At 41.2% G+C, this 24,907-nt stretch overlaps 1 protein-coding gene across 10 annotated transcripts in view; it reads right to left on the bottom strand.

The window, feature by feature from the left end:
- prkcbb (protein kinase C, beta b) overlaps positions 1–24,907 on the bottom strand; it is an 83,864-nt gene that overhangs the window by 14,586 nt on the left and 44,371 nt on the right. For all 10 annotated transcript variants that reach the window (XM_061845571.1, XM_061845569.1, XM_061845567.1 and 7 more), the window contains 10 exons: positions 20,135–20,291; positions 19,344–19,478; positions 18,200–18,296; positions 14,434–14,574; positions 10,686–10,859; positions 9,227–9,318; positions 6,553–6,615; positions 5,782–5,920; positions 5,062–5,142; positions 3,499–3,606 (listed from right to left, as the gene is read on the bottom strand). In XM_061845571.1, the coding sequence (XP_061701555.1) occupies positions 3,499–3,606; positions 5,062–5,142; positions 5,782–5,920; positions 6,553–6,615; positions 9,227–9,318; positions 10,686–10,859; positions 14,434–14,574; positions 18,200–18,296; positions 19,344–19,478; positions 20,135–20,291 (1,187 nt within the window). The remainder of the gene's footprint in view (positions 1–3,498; positions 3,607–5,061; positions 5,143–5,781; positions 5,921–6,552; positions 6,616–9,226; positions 9,319–10,685; positions 10,860–14,433; positions 14,575–18,199; positions 18,297–19,343; positions 19,479–20,134; positions 20,292–24,907) is intronic.

Below are 24,907 nucleotides of genomic sequence, written 5' to 3'. Positions count from 1 at the left end.
ATGTGTTAGTGCGAGTGTGTGTGCACTTGTCTACGTGTAGCAATAAATGCGTTCAATTAGTCTTTGTTGTAATGTGAAGTTCAAGACTTTGTGGACCCAAGAGAGCATGTCTCTACAGAATATAGCTACAGTGCATATACAGTATTGTACGCTTCTGTTACCATGCATTTGAGTCTGTGCATGTGTGCAGGTGTTTTTAGCTTATTGCCAGCTATGAAATATAGATTTGAATCAGGGGAGTGGAAACGTCTTTGATCACACATATTGTGCATACACATGCAGTACGCATGTTCGGCATGCACTTGACAATTTTAAAATGTATTTTGTTGAACCCATAAGTTCTCGAACCTCTAAGGAAGCAGTAAATCATAATGTAGTACTTCTTACAGTGAAACAATATTTGAAAATATGTGTTACGTGGAGCAGACATTTTGATAAGGAAGCTAACATGACGGGCTTCTCGCGGCAACGTCAGCGATCACATTTGTACGTTGTCTTCCCTTCTGTGGAACACAGTTTTAGTTGCTGATTTGTCTTGCAAATGGAAATATCATGTCAAGCTTCAGGTAGTCTTCATGCGCACACACACGCTTTGCATTAACCCAGACACTGCTGGCAGGGCGCGGTGGGATCTGAGGGGGTGGACTGAGCCGAGCTTTCATGCTCCAATGGTGATCCGCTACAACCCAGTAATCATCACTAATACATAACGAAGCCTGTATATGAGTGGGTTTGTGTGTGCAGATGTAGGTGTGTTTGTGTCCCAAAGACTGTCTTCAATTTGTGAGTGAATAAACGGCTAATGTTTTGAATGCCTGCACGACTGTGAGAGTGGGTCTATGTGATTCGTGCTTGTCCAGTGGAAGCTGATGTTGTACTATGTGCGGTTATATGTGTTTAATCAGGACCCTCCCTTATTTTTGCGATTCATCTACACCCAATGGACACATCATTAGGTACAGCTACGTGATACTAATGAGAACTGCAGCATAAAGTTTGCCTTCAGAAACTAATTATTAATGCTCATGTTTGATTGACATTGTCAGAGATATTCAACTAAAAATATTTTGGTAACTGTAAGATTGCGCTTGCACACTATGCAGTAAATGACCGACGAGGGTGAGCGGCTAATTACTGGCTAACGAGGCGACGAGTGAAGACGTGTCCACCCACCCAGGGTGAATTTTCAAGGCCGTTGCAACACAGACTGCAGACATGATGCGGCAAGGGATCTGGTTGAAGTAAACAATTTTTAAACCGTTGTCAAAACACACTAGCCAAAATGCAACAGCATACCCTTTGGTGCTGTAACAAAATGTTCGAGTACCCCACTTCCTACCCAAAAAAAAAACCAAAACTGCGACCAGGACGTAATCAGTGGTCTATCGGTAGTTTTCAAACAATCAAGTTGGATTTTTCTTTTGTTGGACAAAAACATCTTAATTTTGGAATACTACAATGAGGGGGGGCACGGTGGATCAGCTGGTAAAGCGTTGGTCTCATAGTTCTGACGACCCGCCTGTGTGGAGTTTGCATGTTCTTCCCGTGCCTGCGTGGGTTTTCTCAGGGCACTCTGACTTCCTCCCACATTCCAAAAACATGCAACGTTAATTGGACACTTTAAATTTCCCTTAAGTGTAATTCTGAGTGTGGCTGTTTGTCTCTATGTGCCCTGCGATTGGCTGGCAACCACTTCAGGGTGTACCCCGCCTCCTGCCCGTTGACAGCTGGGATAGGCTCCAGCACTCCCCGCGACCCTTGTGAGGATAAGCGGCGAAGAAAATGGATGGATGGATAGTACAATGAGTAATGTTTTCATTCTGATTCGTTAGTCATTTGTTACAGTCCATACGATAGTGGAAGAGTAGAGTAGAGTAGCATTAAGTGCAAGTACGAACCCCCCCTGCTTACGTACAAATTTGGGAACAGAACTCCTTTGTAAACAAGTACTAAACAAGTACAAGGTCTTCTGACGAACAATCCCACTGACACTAAACATGAGCATACTAAATTGTCCAAAGAATACAGCATCATTCATTAAAAAACAGCAGTCCTCTTTTTCTTCTTTTCCCATCACGAAGGGGATCTTTGTTCCTCTTGCGGTCAGCCATGTTGCCCCGCCCTTACAACTATTAGCATCGACTCGACAACAACATTGTCAATAAATGCCCATTGTGTGACGTCGCCACCCCATGATATGCATCATCTCTTCAGCTGTGCTCAAAAACCGACCACACTGACGGTGGAACGCCTGTTGAGCACCCCGGCGTATGTGGCTCACTTTCTGGACCTTGTGTGTTTCTTTCGGCTTGTCCCTTTCGGGGTCGCCACAGCGTGTCATCTCAGATGAACGCACATATGTTTGGCACAATTTTTAAGCCGGATGCCCTTCCTGACGCAACCCTTCTCAGGGAGTGGAGGCCCCAGTGGGATATGAACCCACAACCCCTGGTTTTCTTGATACGGAATAATTACCGTTGTACTTAGCTACAACAACAACAACGCTTGTGATTACAAATTTTACAGTTCACTAGACTAGGACATTAAGAAATAACCATGCAAAATGAGCCACGTGCTGCTTCACCATGTATCCAATCATATGCAGTAACCTGTTCTAGTAAATATGTACTGTATATAGTAGTAGTACTGTATATAAAAAGTCCACGCTAAATACAAATACCAATACAAAGTACAAACACACTAATGTTAAATTAATACCACTCTGTGTCTCAGTGTCCATCAAAGTAAGGCTTATGTGGTGGCTGCTCCACTGAACCTAATTAAAATTATGGCAAGGATGCATTTCATTGACTTAAAGAGTATCGTACAGCAGAATTCAGTCAAATATGATGAATATCGATGAAACTTGGGATTACCCGGCCCGTTGCCAAAGCGTCCAAATGTCTTGCGTATGTGATTGTGTATTTGCGTGTTTATGTGCTTGAAATTTAGCGTAATTTTGTGCTGTCTGCGAGGCACAAAGATCGTGAACGGCATTGAGGTCATGTGTATTGATGCTTATACCCGGTGAAAAGAGGTCCAGCCCAGTTAGGGAGGTTCATTTTAACTGTCCAATCTATTCTGAAGAGTTCCCACCGCTCAAGCCATTTTATTAGTTATACAGTACAGTGACAATGAGCAGAGCATTGAGAGAGAGTGACGAGAAAGGAGAGAGAGATGGAAGCGGGACAGATAGCGAAAGCGAACAATGTTGTTTCACTGCACGTAAATGTTCCCTCACAATGGCTTTAATTATGCAGATAATTTTGATGTCCTCCCTCTCGCTCTCTTGCACTCTCTCTCTCTCTCCCTCTCTCTCTCGTTCACATCCTCCCACCGGTTCCTCCATGCCTCACTCAAACAAATGTCATCTCCTGCCAATTTTATTCTTTTACATACAGTATGTGCGTGAAGGAGGGACTTTGGTCAGGGGTTAAGAGAGAGACTGTGGTAATGTGGAGTATGCGTGCTGTGCTGTAGTTTGTGTTCAGTACCCACCCCTTTACAGATAGCCACAGCCTCCTTGGACATTGACTTGGGATAGGAGACATGCTGCTCCATGATGGACTGAAATAACTCATCCTCATCCTCACCATCGAATGGTGGCTGTGGTAAAAAACAAATGTGGAATATATTAATATATCTTGGGATTTGAATACTGTATACATTTTTCGAATGAAAATTCAGAGATTTTTTTCCTTTTGTTTTCGAACGAAAATCGGTACTCGAACGCCTCGAACAAAACCCGGAAATAACATATTGCGCGCGACCAGACCAGCTGACCCACCCACAACATGTTTTGTTATTGTCAATTCCAACGGCCCCCGAAAAAAAAAAACGCGGAAATGACATAAGGTGCGCAACGTAACCAGTACACTTGTGTTATTCGGTATAACGCAGCCTCTGTATCCAGACGTGTCCCGGTAGTGACTTACCAAGGACTCCCATATTAACCACCAATCATGGCTCCAAAGAAGGCAAGTTGCTTGTTTAAAGTTATTATGCACGTATTTTAATAAAAAAAGTTTACAAGGCTGGGGGCCGAGTCGCTACAGATACGGCAATGCACTCCCAGCCTCGCGTACTCTACTACTAAAGCATACATTTTAAGCAAAAAAACATATATTTCCTAAATTATTTTATCATATAAACTATTTAAACGATACATGTATTTCTACCATGCAGTTTATTATCAGGTAAAGCTTAAAAAATGCTTTAAAAAGCCAAATTTTTTAGGCTTAGAAGACATTATTTCTTTTTCAATTCATTGTAATGGGAAACATCGATTTGGTTTTTGAACAAATCACTTTTCGAACCGTTTTCCGGAATAGATTGTGGTCGAGAAATGAGGCATAACTATATATATATATATATATATATATATATATATAGAGAGAGAGAGAGAGAGAGAGAGAGATAGTAGATAGATAGGTATTTGAATATTGTAAAAATATTACAGTAAGTCATTGTGAACACATGACCAAAGTATTTCTAAATAGCTTAAAGCAGTAGGTTCCGATTTTATGTCTTCAATGAATATTTGTTACAACAGTTACACAATGCACATTCTATATACAACTACTTTGCCTATCATTTATAACAGTACCGTACTTTATTCTTTTTATTTTTATTCCGCATCAGGTGTTTCATTCACTATTGGACCATTTTTATTCCTTGTACTTGTGTACTGTCACCCCATTGCCCAAAAACCTTTTTTGGGTGTATTTTCCTGATTTTAATTTGTCATTGACAGAATACGGTGGATACATAACACCATGCCACATTCACCAAGTGCAAACCAAATGAGATGTGCAGCATTTGAAAAATCACATCCTCTCCTAACAATTATGAATGCCCCAGTGAGGGAAAACTCATTAAGGGATGTAATTTAATAATTTCTCATTACACACTGGCTAACATTAAAGGCTACAAAACCATGAGTGGTTTATTTTTTTGGGGGGGAAGCCTTGGTTACAAATGCATTTTTACTGCAGTCTTATTAAAATTTGTGTTTTCTTTGCGTTTTTTTCCTGACGTAGACAAACACATGCACACACACACCTGTCCAGCCAGCATTTCATAGAGCAGAACTCCAAAGGCCCACCAGTCCACAGATTTCCCATAAGGCTGGTAAGCAATGATCTAAAACATAAAGACTGATCATTATGCTGTTGACTGAACAAAGTGACAGAGAAGTCAAAACACAATTTGTTTTCAATTAGTCAGTTCAAACAAATGTAAATATTAGTTAAAGGTCCCATATTTTGGCGATTTAGACCTCCGTCGAGTAAGTCCATAACATGGGCTTAGTTGGTTTTGCCATATGGGTGTCCAGAAAAGGCCCCTCTGACAGTCATCAGTAGTTCTGTTTGACCCAGTTTTGTATCTGCTTTGTCCAAATTTGGCTAAGATCAGCCCCTTTCTTCTGATTGGTTACCCCAGTGTAGAAGACCCACTTGTAGGAACACCTGTTTGCGGGAGCGGACCTATAGACTGAGATCTTTGTGAGTGATAGATAAGTAAGATTGAGGAATTCATCCATCCATCCATCCATCCATCCATCCACTCATTTTCTTAGCCGCTTATCCTCACAAGGGTCACGGGGAGTGCTGAAGCCTATCTCAGCTGTCAATGGGCAGGAGGCAGGGTACACCTTGAACTGGTTGCCAGCCAATCGCAGGGCACTAGAGGTAATGTAAAATCCCTCATACTAGACAAGGTTGGTTCGGTAAAATATGGGACCTTTAAGGCCAACACCCAGCATTCAGAAGCACAGTCAACCTCTGGGGCTATGTAGTCAGGTGTTCCACAGAAGGTCTTGGTGGTCACGCCATCATTCATATTCTCTTTACACATGCCAAAGTCAGCTATTTTAATGTGGCCCTCGCAGTCCAGCATCACATTATCCAGTTTGAGGTCTCTATGATGAAAGAAAAAGAAGAAAGCAGGAACACATTTATGAAATGCTTATTAACTTAAAACTTCTATCAGGGTATTCCAGTTAGCACGCGGTTATTACAATCCTTTACATACAGAGAGAATTCAGTTTGCAGAAAAAGTCCAGAATCTGGATGAAAGTCTACTAGTATTAATTTGTTAGTTAAAACCACAGTCACAGAAATCAGTTTCCCCCACCTAAAATTGTTACATTAAAATGTATTTTTTCATTCATATTACAAAATAGTTGATAATTATTCTTAAAATAAAAGTTTTCTTAATTTTATTTTTTTTATTTTATTAAAAAGGGTTTACAAATGAATACATTTTGAAATGAGATTATTTTATTATTGAAATAACATTTAAATATCATACAGGCACATTTTGATAAATATTTTGGTTTAATCAAATCAAGAAAGACCGAGCTCATTTGCCAGTTTTAAAACTCAAATGTGACCCTTGAGCAAAAAAAACTTTGACTATCCTGGTGTAACGTGTCTTGAGATTTAGACTGAGGGTGGTTGCGAATGGCTTTACCTAATGTTGTGGTCCGGGAATCTGCACTGGGGGGAGTGTAAATATAATTGATTTCCTGTCTTGTGCTATGGACCTTACCTGTAGATGATGCCCTTTTGATGCAGGAAGAACAACCCGATGGCAATCTCTGCCGCGTAGAATCTACAAATGAACACACAACACAAAACAGCCGTAATTAGGAAGCGGCTAAAGGAAAGGACGGGGTGTGTGTGTGTCTGTGTATGTCTGTGGAAAGGTCAGCGCTGTCTCTTCAAGGCGAACTGGTAAGATCAACAGTCTGGACAGACTGACCACGCAGTCGACCACGTATGAGTGGGTATTTCTCAGGCCGTGCACAATCGACATCTTGTCAGCAACGTGCTCGCAAAAGACGTCATGAGGCATTTTGAGTCTGTGCAAAGTGGTGACGAATATGCACAGCCTTAATCTGTGAACAGAATGGTACCCGGAGGGCCATTGCCTGTCGCACATAACTAATGTGACCTTATCCTTTCTAATGAAAACATGCATAAGGTTTAGGACACGATAGATCCAAACACTGTCGACAAAAGAGAAGCCATTGAATGCCTTGCGTTCCGCTTCCTTGGCCCTCAACTGTCAAAACCTTCTGCAGGGGACAAAGAACCTGATGTATGGAGATCCCAAATAGCGGGCAGTGTTCACGCTAACGTGCTGCACGTAATCAAGGAAAACAGGATTGTCATGAGACAACGCGAGGGGGCGAGATGGGCAATCGTGACAGTCCCTGACTGGCCGGTGATTTTGACTTCTTTAACCGGCCAAAACATTTGCCACGACATTTACAATGCAGATGAAAAACCTAGTCGGCTGTAGGAAAACGGGGTGAAGGCAACTAAATCTGACAGTATGTAATAGGGCGTATCAAAACTTGGAGGCGGTACGCAGTGGGAAGGGAAACACATTCTCCAGCCACCCTCTCTGCCGCTACTACTCTTCTAAAGCAAAGCCACGTATTCCATTTACCTACAATGCCTTCTATGGCACATCTGTTTACAACACTAAATGCTGTACGTGTATTGTGTGTGAGAGAGTGAGCGAGATACTGAGAGAGAAACAAAGAAAGCAAGTGGACACAAGAATACTGAGCAGTGTGGTTGTGAATACGGGCTCTTTGGCCTATTTTGGTAAAACAGATGGATTAGTCCAGGGGGGCCCAGAATTTTTTACCCCAAGATCTACTTTTCAAACAGCAAGAATTAGCTTTTTGTGCACTGTATTGTCTCTGCTTTCATCCTTGATCAGGCTGTGCCAAGGTGGAATTTTAAAATGACACACCATCTCATCCTGCACTTTCTACTTTCGCTTCAGACCAGACCTTTCCCACTCGGAAAAGAGAAAATCTCATCCAGTTTAACCACTTTTTCTTCAATTATTCACATAATCTTCCATTTCTTGTTTAACTTTCTCCTTTAATACCGAAGGTAAACATAAGCAGCATGTCGACCTCGTTTTTGCTCTACGTTGCCCAGACTGTGTTGGTAACTAAAGCAGCGGTGGTGGACGCTGTCATTATAAAACACATTGATGCGCTGCATAAGTACTGTAACATTTGTAATTATGAATGTACGTCTTTAAGAGTGGGAATGGGGGGCAGCTGTAAGGTAAACTAGGATAAAGAGAGTGTGGCGGAGCAGTGGTCGTTGTTAGAGAAAGTTCCGTCTGCTCCCTAAAAGAAACCAGTGCCTTCTTCTTTTCATTTTTTACAGTACGTATGTGAATTGTGCCTCACTCAGTGAATCACATTGCAAAATGCCACAAACTGAATAGCTGTATGTTATATTTTCAATTTGTATTGTTTTTTTTGCGCGCGCAACACAGAATATCTGCGAAGACAGAAAACTTATTTTATCAATTATTAATTGAGTGGTAGTATGTGTCCCCCACATGAAGCCTCCAGATCTCAACTGACCCCCCATCACCAACTAGTTGAAAGGAGATTTGTCATAGGTGACCGGCTACAAGTCAGCCATGATATCATTCAGAAGCTCCTAAACTGCATTGCTGAATGGACGATATGTCCAAAACATTTTTGTTTGTAGCATTTCAAAATTGTTCAGACAAGTGGAAAAGGTTTGTTCTCCAATGTTGGCTCATTTTGTCTACGTCTACTCATTCTGACTATGCACAGGCCTGCTGTTTACGCCTGCATTACAAATGCGGGATTTAAAGATAAAAATCCAGCATTTCTTTTCAGGTATGATAAATTACAATGCACATGCTTAATTCTGATTCTCGAACACGCAAAAAAAAAAAAAATTGGCAGATGCAGTTGTGGGTTGAGCCAGACTAGTAGATCAGGGTCCACATCCGCGTGAACAACCAGGTTTCTGCACACAAAAACTTTCAAAACCAGGCCCTCAGAAGAAATTCTCAACAAAGCACATGAAGTGCAAACTCCGACGAGGATTTTTGCTTCTCTGACAGCCATCTTGTTAAATATGTCAGCGCGTTGGGCTTGACTTAACATCACAGATTTCTCCAGCCACATGAATTATTTTCTGTCTTTTTGGAGGTGTTCCAGCTCAGGCTGGGGCTGCTGGATCCACTCATTTCTTTGCACTTTTTCCATAGCGCGGATGCTCATTGGGGGAGAACAAAATATTTCTCCCCCAGGCTTTTAATAGGGTTTCCCCATCCCTTAGGATGGCCGATTCGGGATGATGTTTAAAACAGTGAAAGAATGCATGAGTCAATTTTATTTTTGCATCAGTGCGTGCCCGTGTCTACTCACACAGCATGGGGCTCCTTGAACTTGCCGACCTGCTGAATCTGATACATGAGATCTCCACCATTGATGTACTCCATGACAAAGTACAAGCGGTCCTGTCGTGGGAAAGCAGCGAGGGCCGAGAAGGGAAGGTATAAAAGGGAACGGGGAAAACAAGAAAACGTATCATGAGAAAGGACAATAGTGAGTGATGGGTCAAATGGTAGATGAGAAAAGGGGGAATGACACTGGCAGCGAAATTTGAGCGATAAAGGCTTATTCCTCCACTGAGGCACTACAATCACATCAATTTAAGGCTCCATACTCTTCCATTAGCTACAGAAATTGCCAATAACGATTTCTGTATGTGGGGGAGAGTGTGGGGCTTTAGCGTGTGTCCATGCGGTTGTGCGCATCTTATTGTGTGCACGTGTATTTCAACAGAGCTTGGATGATGAAAATATATGACTGCACATTACACTTGACAAAGAATATGAGTGCGAGAAGTGCATAAGTACCATATGTAGGGAAGCAGTCTGCCGCGTGGAGAATTAGTGCTGCGGAGGATTAACACACTCCCTTCTGCCGTGTGTGCGTGTGTCAACTCGATTTGCCTCGAACAACAACCGCAAGAGCACTTCCAAACACATTATTCTTACTAATCAATACACATATGAAAGTCTGCACACGTATATTAAGCGCATAGACGTCAATGACATGCTCTCGGAGTCGAGCGGAGCGTCCCCGAGCTATATTTACTCCTCTGTTGACTCATCTTTAGTGCAATATTATGGATTACACGTCACAAGATAAGCGCGACTCCACTGTGGATCGTGCCTGTGTATTACAGCTGTGAGACACATTTAAAGACGTCACAGTCCACCAGCCTAGTAATGCTTCATTTCACTAGGATGGGCTGAAAACCACCACAGAAGAAAGTAAAATTTGACCTGCCTTTACTTTTTTGCTTTCCTGTACTCTTTTGTGAGACAGCCTTCAAGCTTTAGACTACAGAAGCGTATTACTGCCACCCCAGAAAAACTAAAAGTATAATGTCACAATAGAGCATGATAGATTTTATGTTTCAATGGGATAATTCAGCTATTTTAATGTGATAAGTTGAATGTTCACATTTTAATGTGTGTTAGGTTCTCACATTATAAGGTTTACTTTCCCATTCAGCAAAACAAAACGAGCCAATTCTTTCCGGTTTACATCAATGGCGGAGCCTGTACACGTGTCTCATAAATCAAAGTTACTAGTCATATAACTAAAAAGATGTAACATTTAAAAGAAGATGCAGTCAAAGGGCCTTGCCGTGACCTGAACCAGAAGGAATCGCTTCATTATTTGGCTCAATGCTGAAGAAAAAAATCAACATGTTCTAACATGATAACTTGGTAAATTTATCAGGCTACACCTTGAAACCTTAGCATGCTAAAGCATGAAATGTATCAATGTTAAAACCCCAGCGACAACCTACCATTGTCTGGAATGTGGAGTGCAACTGTGTCAAGAAAGGTGGCTTTCCCGATAGCGCTAAGACCCTCTTCTCCACCATGGTGCACTCCACGTCATCATCCTGGATCACCACGTCCTTCTTCAGGATCTTAATTGCGTACAGATCTTCCGTCCCTTTGCGCTCTGCAAGCATCACCTGAAGACAGAATAAAACACACAGATGCAGCAATGCGTTGAAACAGAAGCGCTTTGCTAAGAAATACCAACTAGAGTTAGTTCAGTTGATCACTAGAGGAGGTTTTGGTGATAAATACACCAGACACAAATGTTTCTGCAATATATGAAAAAAAAAAATCCAAATATATATTTGGTTTAGAAAATTTGACAAAACATCCTTTTTTTTAAAAAAAAAAAATATATAATGCAACCTGTGTGTAGAATTAAAGATTACAGTCTTTTTAGGATTAGGTTGAGGGTTAGCGTCAAAGAAAAAAAATGACTGATCCACATAAAAACCACTTTAATGAATGATAATGGGCTTAACTGTCTGCTTTTATCTTCTACTTCCCTCCACAACATCACAAAGAAAATGCATCCAAAATAAAATGAGAGGACAAGAGAAGGGAGAGGGATGGTGGATAATACATAGAGTAGAGCATTACTTGTAAATATTGTGTGGATGAGTTTCCTGATCCTCTCTCCTCTTCAATATCATGTCTTCCTTGTATTTTCTCCCTTTCATTATCTTTGTCTTTGTAGCATAATTTCAGATCAGAGAGTGTGCAGTTGGTTGTGGGCCAAATGCAGTAGTATGTTTAGCTCAACTCATTGTGCAAATTATAATACAAATGTAAACTAACGGCAAAATAGCCGTACGCTATGCTAAATGCTGAGCAGGGGATTCACAAAGTCTCCCCCAAATTGAGGACAGCTTAAACTGCATTATCAGCATTTATATTCTAAAACTATTTCTTTAAAACTCTCCCTCTTATCAGCCTAAAACCAATATGAGCATGAACATGTTTTATCTTAAAACAAGGAAAGGAATAATAAAGACACCCCAGCGTTTAAAAGGCTAATTGAGTTTTGGAACCTCAACAGAGGGTCTTTAATCCATTTTTTTGTTTGTTTTTTTTTTTCCATCTTAAGACTTTTGTTGTTTGTTGTATGCACAAGCATTGGAAAGTAAACTGCCAGCAAAGCAAAGCTTAATGCACTTAAAATTCTTTACTTCTAGGAAAGTACTACTGACTTTTCACCCACTTGCTACTTTATGATACCGATGAGATCAGAGAATTAGCAGATTTGCTGTTTATGCCTTATAAATATTCAGGTATGATAATATGGAGGGTTTATTAAGGTTTGGATCCTACAGGGAGTAGTGCACAGATGGACACACTAGCAGTGTGTGTGTGTGTGTGTGTGTGTGTGTGTGTGTGTGTGTGTGTTGTAGAGGGTGGCCACAGTTCAAGAATATGCAGCGTATGATCTTTAGCATCAAGGTTCAGATACCAGTTTAACTTTGAATATGTGCAGGTAATATGACAAAAGCATAGAGCACTCCAATCTGGTGACAGCGGGACTCTTCAAAGATCAAAGAAGACAAACGCTGTCTGGCTTGAAGTTTATTTGATTCCGCCACAAGGACGAGCATATCACAACAAATACAACACAAAACAATTGTTCCATAGATAGAAAAGCAGAGCAGCACGACCCTTGCCACAATTTGACTTCCGTGTGTTAATTTGACGCCACAAATTGTGCTTGAGCCTTACGCTTCAGGTTCCCACTGCAGCGTCTTAAATCATCATCACGAGGTTTGAGTATCAGTCACAAACGCAATACTGAGTGGAGGCATGTTATTATAGTGGCAACGCTTGTTTTATCCAATAAAGTTGTTCAGGGTCATTTGACAGAAAGGCGGTCCCGGGGAGACAAACTGTCATGTGTCGTAAATGATGCCACATTCAGTGTTCGCCCTGCTGACCTTGCACGGTGGATGCACCCAGGCAAAGCCGGCCAAAACCGCAATCTACAGCACTATGCTGCCGTGCATCATAGTGCAGTATGTTATAACACACAGCCCCGTGTTACGCTCGTCTGGACTGTCAGGTCTGTTATTATTCCCTGGTGCAGTGTGCCCTCCTGTCCAAATCAGGGAGGAGCTTACTGATTCTTAGCATGTTATCATTTTATGAGAAACCTGTCCCACTAATGTCTAGTACTGAATAACACTATTTCTGGATTTAAAAAAAATGCAGGAATGTATTAAATAATCTGATTACAGTATATAAAGTATTGATGAGAAAAAATTAATGGACAAACTCACACCAGGATGTTATTGGCTCAAACAAAAAAACCCTTCTGCTTTACAAAGGTAACTGTTAGGGTGAATTTAACAAATCTGTAGGTTTAAATTTGTATTTACAATCTGCAGTGACAATGAGAGCAGTTCCTAATATTTTGACCCTGTCATATTGATCGATTATCCGAAGTGCTGATCGTCACAAGTTGTTGGGGAGAGTTGGAGCCTATGTCAGCTATCTTCGGGCAGGAGGGTGGGTACACTCCAAAGTGGTCGCCAACCAATCATGTCAAGTAATTAAATATGGTATTACTGTACACAACTGCAGACTACAATGTCAATCATTGAACACATTTACACATTAACCACTCATACCTCTCTGACAATGTAATGCAAAACCAATGAGCTTTATTAGAATTACTTTATGTTTATGTTCTTTTATTGGCGCACACTGTGCAGCTTACCGAATGAAATGCTCGGTGTATATTTCTATTTTTCGCCCCTCCATTTAAAAAAAATAATGCCCAGCAGTATAGATTGCCAATCCCCACTTTGATTGGTAAACGACTGTGTGTGTGTGTGTGTGTCATCTGAGGTAGCATTTGTGTGTTGTGTGTCTCATGAATCCATGCAAATGTTTGTACTTGACGCATGTCTGGCATTCCAGCAATGGCAGATCCTCAACTCGGTTTTCAGCACTGATACAGCACAGTGGAGCCTGTTGCCATGGAAACAAGCATCCAAGGTCTAAAACAGTCAATTGTCCCTCTCTTATGTCCCTGCTGCTGTGGTTGTCCTCGCTCCCGTACGACTTTTCTCTCGCTCTCTCTCTCTCTCTCTCGCTCGCTCGCTCACTTTCTCTGTTGTCCTTTCTTTCCTTGATTCTCATTCATTCACGTCAACTGGCACCTTACTAAGGTGTCCCTGCGCTTGCTCACTCACAAAGCTTCATTCAGTCCGTTTTATATACTCCCTCTTTAAATTCATTCACGTCAACTATGCACCATCTGCCTCTCTCCTTTCATCGCTCAGCACTTGTCACATCATTTTTGTCGCTTTCCCTTCATCCATCTTTGTCTACCTGCGTTTCATCGCGATTGATTCTTTGGATGTCTAGCTTCGAGCTTCTGTTCATCTGTACTTAATACTCTTAAAACTCTATTTTAAAGGTATTGATTGAAGAAAAAAAAATTACAGACTGCAATATTCTTAAGTACAAAAGTAAAATGATTTTGTCACCGTCAGCTACTGTATTTACATACACTGCCCGTTTTAATAACATGGCAGAATAAAAAAAGAAAGGTATACAGTACTAAGGTTAACAAAGGGTCACTTGAAATAGATTGGTGTGAGTAAACTTGAGTGTGCAGACTGCAACCCCTTTGGAAGTTTGACAGAAATTGTATGAACTACAGCACTTCATGAACTACATCTACCACGATAGGCATGAGTAAAGACACCTCACCTTGCCGAAGCTGCCCTTTCCAAGCACCATGAGGAAGTTGAAATCAGACAGCTTCATGCGATCTTGGTTGCCGTTGGAGTCGAAGCGGGCGGCGTTGGCAGATTTGCCTTCAGTGTTCTTACTCGGCCCAATCTTAGCCCTCTGGATCAGGAAGAGAGCGAAATGTAAGAACATGATTTTGCAGAACGTCCTGACATTTAAAGACTTCAGTCATTAAGAGGATAAACATAACTCATTAAAAGATTATTTGGATTCGGCAGTCACTAATAGCAGCTATTGGACTATTTGTTGGAGGATGAAAAACTCATTTTTGGAGTAGAGATGTAATTTACTTACCATAAAAATTCCGCTAAAATGCTATCAAAAACACAGGTCTTTTGCCAACATCAAACTATTTGTCAAAGAAAGAGGAGGACAAGTACAAATTGAGTAAAGAGGAGAGTTTTAAACCAATTTACTTTTTTTTTTTTTTTTACTGTGTGGAGGGACTATCTGTTGTGTAAGAAGAAATAACATTTGTATATCTAGCTCTTCCATTTATGAATGGCTTGGTCTGCTTCCCTTGTTTGTCCTCTTGCTTTCTATCACTCTTGAAGATATTTACACTCTAAACAATTCTTATTCATGATAGAGTAGTCAATACTTTATCCTCCACGTACTGTAGATGACTATCTCCTTATGCACAACCATCTAGTCAATCATTTCATTTTCGAACGCTCTCTCTCCATGAATGGATTCTGTCTTGTCCTCGTCATATTCTCATGCGACATAATCTTAGTTACGAAAATATTTGATATTTGATTTTAACAAGGGCACTTGACCTGAACAAAAACGCCTGCACACCTACAAATGAAGATGCAGACTGAGCAAATTGTCCTCAGTTTTATGCTAAACTGCTGATCCATGCTGATTTCTTCACTTCTAGCCTGGCTAGTTTAAGCTACTATATTTTTGTGATGCAGTTTCAAACTGTGACATCTGTTTGTGTCATTTGTGAACTGCCTCACAATTTCACAACACCAGCAAATTGCTAACAATATTTTTATGTTGTCATACGTTGCTTTGGGTAGTTGACTTAGAATGAGCTTCTAATTAGAACAATGTGAGCGAACAAGTGAAGTCCTTGCGAATCACTGACAAGCTAAGCAGATGACATTTGCCTCCATCTACCTAAGCATTTTTATCTCATTCAAAGTTGACAGAGGTCAGAATATCTCTGGTAGTAGATCCCATTTAGTCGTTCACGTGTACCTAATGAAGTGACCAGGGCGTGTGGGACAGCTTTTTCACAGTGACGATGAAAAAAATTGAAAATAAATGCAGGCATAATCCGATCACAGTAAACTGCAACAATTTCACACACACTTGGGAATGAGTGCAAGTGTGTGTGCGAGATCTTTCTCTGCTTGGTTTTGTCTCTCACATTGTGTCCGTGGACCATGACCTTCATGGGACTGAGTGAAAGGGGAAAAAAAAACCCATAAAGAAACAGATGCTCGCAGGAGGGCAAGGAGAACAAAAGTAAAAGCAAAAGAGCAAGAGGGAAAACATAATGAGGAGATAGAACAGAAGACGAAGCGACGAGACATGCAGGAAATGTACAGTGATCGTGGTTGGGAAGCTCCTCACTATAAATCAAAATGGCCTGCAAGAAGATGAAACACTATCTGATCCATAATTGATCAGGCTGATTAGAGCACTCCAGGAATTTGATGGACTTTGCGCTTCCCCATCCAAAACTGTTGGTTGTACTTGGGTGGCCCGCCGCGACAGATGAAGAATAGTCGATGAAAATCATTTATTATGATTTCGGAACGCACATAGCAGACCACTGTGGTGTGCGCCATGCTACTTCAGCGATGAATCAGATAAATTTCTTAGCCAAGCTTAAATGCTGGATAATACTATAATAATAATTAATGTCCTGTGTGTGTGGCAGCATTGCCGAATATGGGACGGCGAGGAGCATGAATAATTTCATTTTAGATGCTGGATTTGCTTTAGCATGTTTGTTTAACACTCGATGGCAAGTGAAATTCTAATGCGGGCCGTAGGTTTCTAAATCCTTGAGGCCTACACACTACATTACTCATCAGGTAGCATCAATAATATCAAAATTATATGGATAGTCTAATATTATCTAATAAAATAATTTGTCTTTACAAAGACAATAACCCTCATTGTTGACTGATGTAATTGGATAGGATTTATTTTTAATCGATCCATTCATTTTCTTTGCCCCTTATCCTCACGAGGGTTGCGGGGAGTGCTGGAGCCTATCTCAGCTGTCAACGGGCAAGAGGCAGGGTACACCCTGAACTGGTTGCCAGCCAATCGCAGAGCACATAGAGACAGACAACAGTCGCACTCACAATCATACTTGACGGGGCAATTTAGAGTGTCCAATTAATGTTGCATGTTTTTGGGATGTGGGAGGAAACCCGAGTGCCTGGAGAAAACCCATGCAGGCACGGGAGAACATGCAAACTCCACACAGGCGAGGCCGGGATCAAACCCGGGTCCTCACAAATGTGAGGCCAACGATTTATCAGCTGATCCACCGTGCCGCCCCTTATTTTTAATAATTACTCTAATTACCTATACCAGGCACTGCACTTCTTCATTAGTTTTTTTTCAATAAATAAAGGAATAAATTTACAAAAAATATCTTACTGATTGTGGCAGTTACTGCTTTACTTTAATAAGTGCATTGGTGCCACTTACAGGATTGGAGTGGAACATAATTGTTCAGGATTGTTGAATGATTAAGACAAACATAAGTATTAACAGTACACACTGTTAAATCAACATTTAAGATTAACATTTAAATTAACATTTAAAATATTTAAGACTGATTATCAATATAGCCTTTCATAACAGATTTGTTGATAAAGTTATTGGAGTGGCTCTCATTGAATTGTGTGTATATGTAATTATCGATGGACCTGTGGGTAAAAAGCAAAGTGTCGGTAGTGTCTGTCAACGAAGTGGTTTATAAATGGCGCGATAATTGCCAACAGCCTCTCAAATATCAACACCTTTCTTTCATTCTCGAGCGGCCATGGCCAGCTACTTTTTACTTGACAATCGCACTACTCTACGTTGTTTGTGGTTCAGTAACAAATAACAGTACTATTTCTGGTAGCTTTTCTGCTGGAGCGATTGTGTTATGTCTGCAAGTGTCAATCGCCTGCTCTGCGGGTTTGAGTCCTAAACAGTTTTTCTTTCTTTTTCTGCAATTGTCCAGTTCAGGTGTGTTCAGCTGCAACGCTCCATGTGCACCGGGTCTGATCCTGAAACTGTTCGGTTGACTGATTTTTATGACTCTGTTTTCCCAAAGAGGCAGCGATCTTAATGCACAGATTCAAAAACCCACAAAGACGGTGAAGACCGTGCCCTGGCATTGGTTTCTTCACTGAGTTCAACAGACTTCCCAGTGACTGTGTGACATTTAGCAGTCAGTGTCAGCAGGGCTGAGAGGAGGAAGACCCAGCAACTGTAGTCTTGTGCCAAATGTGTTAATAAGAGGGCCTTGTGATCACACTCGCACAAATGCACAAATACACACACACACACACACCACACACACACACACACACACACAACACACACACACACACACACACACACACACACCACACACACACACACTCCTGCAGTGTGCCAGACTGGATGTTAAGTGCGTGCCTGCCAACTGCTAACAGCTCTCCTAGAGAGTGTCAAACAAGTGCATACCAGAACACACAACGCTAGTAAAGAGCCGCACCTCAAACTTCTGCCTCAGCTCCTCGTTGCCCTCTTCCCCCTCCGGCGGAACGGGAACGTTGAAGTACTCGCCTTCCTCCTGGGAGAGCATCTTAAACCTGAGGACAGAGCATATTTCCACTTAAATCAATTCCCAATTAGTTTATACAATTTAGACATTAACTGCAGCCATTAGCCTAGGCTGCCGACAGTTAGTACGCCAATTTAAAAGTGTGAAAGAATGATCGGCTCATTATTTAGCAATTCAGTCTCCTTCATGGCAATCTTGCAAGCCCTGACAGAGGAGCAAAGACCCTTCTCATTTCACACAATCGATGGAAGACAATTTCACATTTAGTTCATTACTGATGCCAAGTCCGACTCCTCAGAATTCGCCGCATAACCTCTACATTCATAGTCGATTACACTGTGGAGGATTTTAATGCTATGACCTCAGCTCTTGTAATATAATTTTCATACAGGTCTTGAATTATTTACGCACCATTTTACTTTTTTCGCTTTCATCTACTGGTGGAATGTCAGTCTTTTTAGTACTTAGTCATTCACTTTAATTTGGGTGTCAGAAAACTCACTGGCGGAAACTTACAACTTATAAACTTATACACAAAAAAAAAAATCAACTGAAGCTTATTTAGACGAATCAGTTTAACTGCATTAAAACAAGTCATGATGGTGTATTGGTTCACTCGCTCATCTTGGGTTTAGTTCTAACTCTTTGTGGGAATATGATTGCGATGGTTGCTTGGCAAAAGTTCAGCTCTTTTAAAAAGTACCTCCCTTTATAATAAAGAGAAAGTGAATTTCAGCCTGTAATTGCACATGTTATGTTCACGTTAGTGAAAGCTGCCTACAGCATCTCGATACCACCATCTTGTCTCAAATGCTGCCATCTCAGTAAAAGTCCTCACAGGAGTGTCAGCAGAAAGAAGGGATGAAAAGAAGGATAGAAAGATGTTGGAATGGATGAGAGTGAACATGGAGGAGAGAAAACAAGTGGTAGAAGGAAGATGTTGTGGGACTCGGTGTCACCACAATAAGTAGCCCACACCAAAGTAGTTTCTCCAACACTGCACTAATGAACAAGGTCACATTCAATCTCCCCCCTCCTCCTCCTCCTCCTCCTCCACATCGGCCCTCCATCTCACCATCCGTCCACTCCCTGCTTTTGCAGCTCGGAGATGCCAAAGGACAGCGATCCCATGAAGTCGTTGCGGCTGGTCAGGTCCCAATCCCACGCCTCCACAGAAAGACGGCGGTCCTTATCGCACTCCTTCAGGTGGCTGAAAGCGAAACCATGCCCATCAGACAAGGATCAAGGGTACTCGCATCTAGTTTAGTGGCCCTGGTCCAAAGCCAAGACTTACTTGGGAAAATTTCATTTGAGTACATTTACTATTAATTGTCTGAATAAATTGGAGGAACTTAATGTAGCCATTCCATTCCGCCAATCGCACACAAGCCATGTACAGCGCATTGCGATTGAATCTTGTTTACGTTGTCTTTTTTACGTCTTACTAACGCAAAAATATTGCCCCAATCTATGCCCGAAAATGACTCATAATTTAAGCCTGGCTTCTTCCGCGACAGTCCCGATGATGGCTTATTAAGTACATAACTGGATTCAACGGCAGGAAAAAAAATCCCCAAAAGCGAGTTTTTATGAATAAAAGACACCAGATGTTGTTATCTGAGCGCCAGCGGTTACATCCACTTGGAAAGTGCCGCGTAATGTGATGCTTTTAAAAGGCGGCACTGAGCGAGCGAGAGACTAAATGAGGAACATAAGATGAAAGAGGAGGGAACGTGATCATGTTGGGAGAGACTGATGGAAGCAGATGAGAAGAAAGGCAGGAATGGAAAAGCAGCCCTAATTAATAGATGAAATAAAATATGATCAAGGGTGGGGTGAAAAGAAAGGGAAAAAAAAAGGCCTCACAATTTAAAGGTCTCATTCCAGACGGGGTTGAGACAGCACTTAATGGTCTTGGTCTTCTGTTTACTTTCGCTGCGAGGGTCTGGGATCAGTTTAAGCTTCACATATGGGTCTGAAAGACCGTTGGGATCCATTGGGACAAGATTCCTGGCCTCTTTGACTGCAGAGGAAAAGGAGGAAGACAGTGAGTGATACTACGGAAGAAAAAATCAATTTGATTCCAAGAAAACTTGGATGATAACATATGTTTTGTAAATCAGCCATGAAAACGACTGACAATGCTTTTAATTTCAAATTTCGATTACAAAAACTGATTTTGTGAAATACCCCAAAAACATTTACAATTTATGATGCTTTTGTCACAGTATCCAAATGTAATCACATGCAACATTAAACATCATTTAACTGTCTGTTTTGTGTGTTTGTCTATTTTGCCTGGGAAGGAAAAAAAAAATGGGATCATCGCCATGGATACGGATGGCTGACCTTTGTAGCAATGTTTTTCTTGTCCCCATTCTTCACCTCAGAGAAATTCTGAACTCTTTGTCACCAAAAATACACCATGTGGGCAACCGTATTTATCAAGAAAACACTTTTAATATAGTGGAATAAAATACGGACCATGAACCATATCAGTTATTTGATAAAAATTGTATTTACAGAGATATAGCTCTTTACTGACTTAAAAAGCAACAGAAAATATTTCACAAAACAGGTGATCAAATACACCAAAATAATCCTTCCCGCCCACCTGCAGTATCGAATCCCCTTGGGCCGGCACACAAACCCCATCCCCTTGTGTAAAAGCGTTTAAAAATATGATACAAATATGGCTGATGATACATGGCTGAGCACAGAGTTGAGTGAGGAAGCGTCATCACGGAGGGCCATCAGCACCAGGAACCGCTCGCGGGTTAGAGCCGAAGAGTCTCACAGGGACCGTTAGGCCCCTGGCTGACGGAGGGGTCAAGACCACAGGCAAAAGACTGAGACCAAGACTCCCCCGTTTACAAGAGACCGGACCGCGCCCGCGGCGACACTCTTCACGCCTGAGCTGACGGCCCCACAGTGAGGAAACACTAGAACACAGGTAAAAAAAATGTATTCAGTCAAGTAAAAAAGAAAAAAAAGAAAAAAAAAGACATCCAATCAATCTCAGGAAACCACAAAATAAATGATATGCTAAATATGCCAATTTAGGGGCCCCTAAAAACCAGTGTAAGGTGGTCTCTCTTTCTGGTCCTCGTAAGTACACACAGGCTGGTGAATTCTGCAGAAATTCCAAGTTATTAATATAAATTTTTTTTTTTTTTTTGGGGGGGGGGGGTAGGGTGACAACCAGAAGGAGAGAGTTGCAACAATCAATGTGGCTGGAGATAAGAGCATGCATTAGCACCTCTGGATTTTCTCTCGAGGGAAATGAGTAACTGGTAAAGTGTTTTAAAATGAAAAAAAAAATCCAGTTTTCACTAGGTTATTAATCGATGTGTGAGATAAAATTGAGCTCAGAGTCAAAGATGACACCCACATTTTTAACTTGGACAGATGGAAATCCTCATGTCGCCTTCCAGAATGTAATTGGGTTTAAAATAGTTTATAGGATAAAATATCAAATAAGTGATCGAGAGTGGTAAAGCTTAAAATAGAGCAGATGTGTGTTGACAGTCCTGATAATGCGCTCAAAAGTGTGGTTTGAATAACACGTTGAGTGATATTTGTGCAAATAAGAATGTTGAAGACTGCAAACGAGTGATGGACGAGCTTTTCTTGTGTTTATTTGCATTGAGAAAATAGTAAAACTGCAAGTTGTTAGCTGTACTTTTTGCGGGGACCATCAGTGCAAATCATGACGCAATCTACGTCATGATTTCACATCACGCCAATAACAAGATGTGAAAACCAAAGGTTTCATGCGGGCAAAGGAGGATGTTCGCCTTCAACTCTGAGGTTAACCGCAGAACACGCCTGATAGCCAGCGTGAAACCCTCAACGGAGCAGGACGATAAATATTACATGATGCCTGTTCAAGTGACCAGCAAATACCGGCTATAAAGAGGCCAGCGTGCCAAAGAGTCTCATAGGACACTTGCAGTAAATAGAACACGCTCTGAATGTGTCTTTATGAGCTTTCGTGCTGTTTATTTTAATGTGTGTGATGTAAATGTTACTGCCAATATAGTAGAGGAGTGTATTATCAGTGTGTAGTATTGCATGTGGGTGCCTGAAGTGAACTATTTTCCACCAATTGAAGTGAAAAGACCTCTTCTGAGTCTTTATGGGCTGTCAAACGTGTACTTTCCATACATACCCTTTGGGTACTACTCAGAGAAGTTCTGGATGTTTAACCAGCATCCCAATTGGCCTTTCACAAATATGTGGATGGTGCATATCCAAAGTTGATTTTATGCCAGACAGAAGATTTTTAGATTTTTGCCTGACTTTATACAGAGATGCTAAAATTTATGTTTTGGGGAGAACCCAGTTGTGGTTTTAAATGGTGTACCTGTACACTGTACACCATCATATTGATATTGAAAAAGAAATAACCCTTTAGCTCTTTCTGTAAAGACTTTTCCGGCGAGAAGACATTACAGCACGTTGGATTACATACTGCACAGGCATGTGTTCTTAAAAAATATTCAATTAATGAATTTGATGATTCATTGTGATGTCATATTGTGTTATGAGCCTATAAACGGCTGCAGTACAAATTGCGAATAAGTTCCAAAACCAAAATTTTGAGACAGCATTTCTCCCGCTGGTCACTGCGTCCTTGAGCCAAATGCTTGACTGCCCTCAATCCCCCCACGGATGCCGTTCTGCCACCTACTCTCCGCTCTGATCTCCCAGAGAGGCAAGAGTGACCTAAAAGTGATCAATAAAGTGTTGCCTTGCACTCGGTGTGGGAGTCGTCTCCGGCAAGTCTGCAACGTTAAGATGCTCAGCCATTTCGAGGACTCTTACAAGCGATTCTGAGTCGTTTTATGCCCTCTCCGGCACTGCAATGAAGGTGGGAGCAGCTGGTGAGTGCATACTGACCCCTGTGGATGCAAAAACAGATTACACCAAAACGCTGCAAACCGTGAAGAGCAAGACAGCTGTGGTGAGGCCTCAGGAAAGCAAGCGACGCCTTCCCCAACTTTGTTCAATAAAACTGTATTACGCCACTCCCAAGAGTCTATTCCATTCATTTTGTAAAGTTTTTCTCGGCCGCACTGCTCGCTGTTTATGTATAAATAGAATTCGTCCAATTAGATTTCAGCCTTAATGAGTTGCCATTTCAATCTAAGATCTTGAACTATAGTATTGCAGTGGGACTGTTTCTTTAACTAATTAGATTTCAAATTTAGCTCACAGGAGCTGCTGGTTTGCCCACAATAAACATCAGACGTCATTTTTTCAATCCTGTTTTGCTTGATTAAAGCGAGCCAAGTTCACCTCTCAGTGTGAGGTATTTTATTTAAAATTTGTTTTTGTTTGTGTGTGTGTGTGTGTTACATCCTGTTGTCATGCTATTAAATTGTTATTCTGAATTGTTTCAGAGGAAACAGTTGCGTGCTGTATTATTTATTTTGTGTGCCATTCTATTATTTTTATACAGCTTTTTTTTTTTTCGTGTTTGTTTTACTGGCACTGACAGTAAAGAACAAACATAAACCTCTGCTGCTACCTGCAGGTACTCTATGAGTTTCACATCACAACAAACAACTCGGGACTTGAGGTATTTCCTGGTAAAAATAAACTCAAACATAAGACAATAAGAAACAAGTGGCTGTGATTAACTAACCTCAACGTGTGCTCTAAACAGGATGCAAATATTTTATTTCATCTTATTTGACACAATGTTAAAAGGAGGATATTAAGACTTTGTTTTCTTGTCAGACACATCATGTCATGATGACACTTGTCCATGGGCAAAAAAAAAAAGTGCTAATGCTAAGTACAGTGTTATTGTGGTTAGCATATTTGCCTAACAGGCAGGAGATCTGTGTCTAAATATCTGCTGGAATATTGACGCATGCACATTCTCTCCATGCTTGCGTTTTCTGTAGGTACTCTGGCCTCCTCCTACGTTTCCAGAAATGCGCTTCTCAGGGAAATTGAAGACTCTAAAGAGCACAAAGGTGTGAATGTGAGATTGAATTATAAGTGAATATCTGGCATGCTCCAGCTCAAATTTGGATAGGCTCCATTTACCCGCGACCCTAATGAAGACAAGCAGACTGGAAAATAGATGACTTGGATGGATAAATTATTTTTAAAACGCTTACTTGTTTGGTGTTGTTTTTCATATGCAATGACTACCAATTATGTACTTATATCTTCTATACTAAAGCCAGATTCTTTTTTTTCTTTCGGCTTGTCCCGTTAGGGATCGCCACAGCATGTCATCTTTTTCCATCTAAGCCGATATCTCGTGCATCTTCCTCTCTAACACCCACTGTCCTCATGTCCTCCCTCACAACATCAATCTACCTTTTCTTTTGTCTTCCTGTCACTCTTTTGCCTGGCAGCTCCATCCTCAGCACCCTTCTACCAATATACTCACTCTCTCGCCTCTGAACATGTCCAAACCATCGAAGTCTGCTCTCTCGAATCTTGTCTCCAAAACATCCAGCTTTGGCTGTCCCTCGAATGAGCTCATTTCTAATCCTATCCAACCTGGTCACTCCTAGTGAGAACCTCAACATCTTCATTTCTGCTACCTCCAGTTCTGCTTCTTGTTGTTCCCTCAGTGCCACCATCTCTAATCCGTACATGATGGCTGACCTCACC

The sequence above is a fragment of the Syngnathoides biaculeatus genome, chromosome 16 (genome assembly GCF_019802595.1).
Source record: "Syngnathoides biaculeatus isolate LvHL_M chromosome 16, ASM1980259v1, whole genome shotgun sequence".
In the NCBI taxonomy this organism is placed as follows: Eukaryota; Metazoa; Chordata; class Actinopteri; order Syngnathiformes; family Syngnathidae; genus Syngnathoides; species Syngnathoides biaculeatus.
This window is presented reverse-complemented; position numbering and strand designations above follow the sequence as displayed.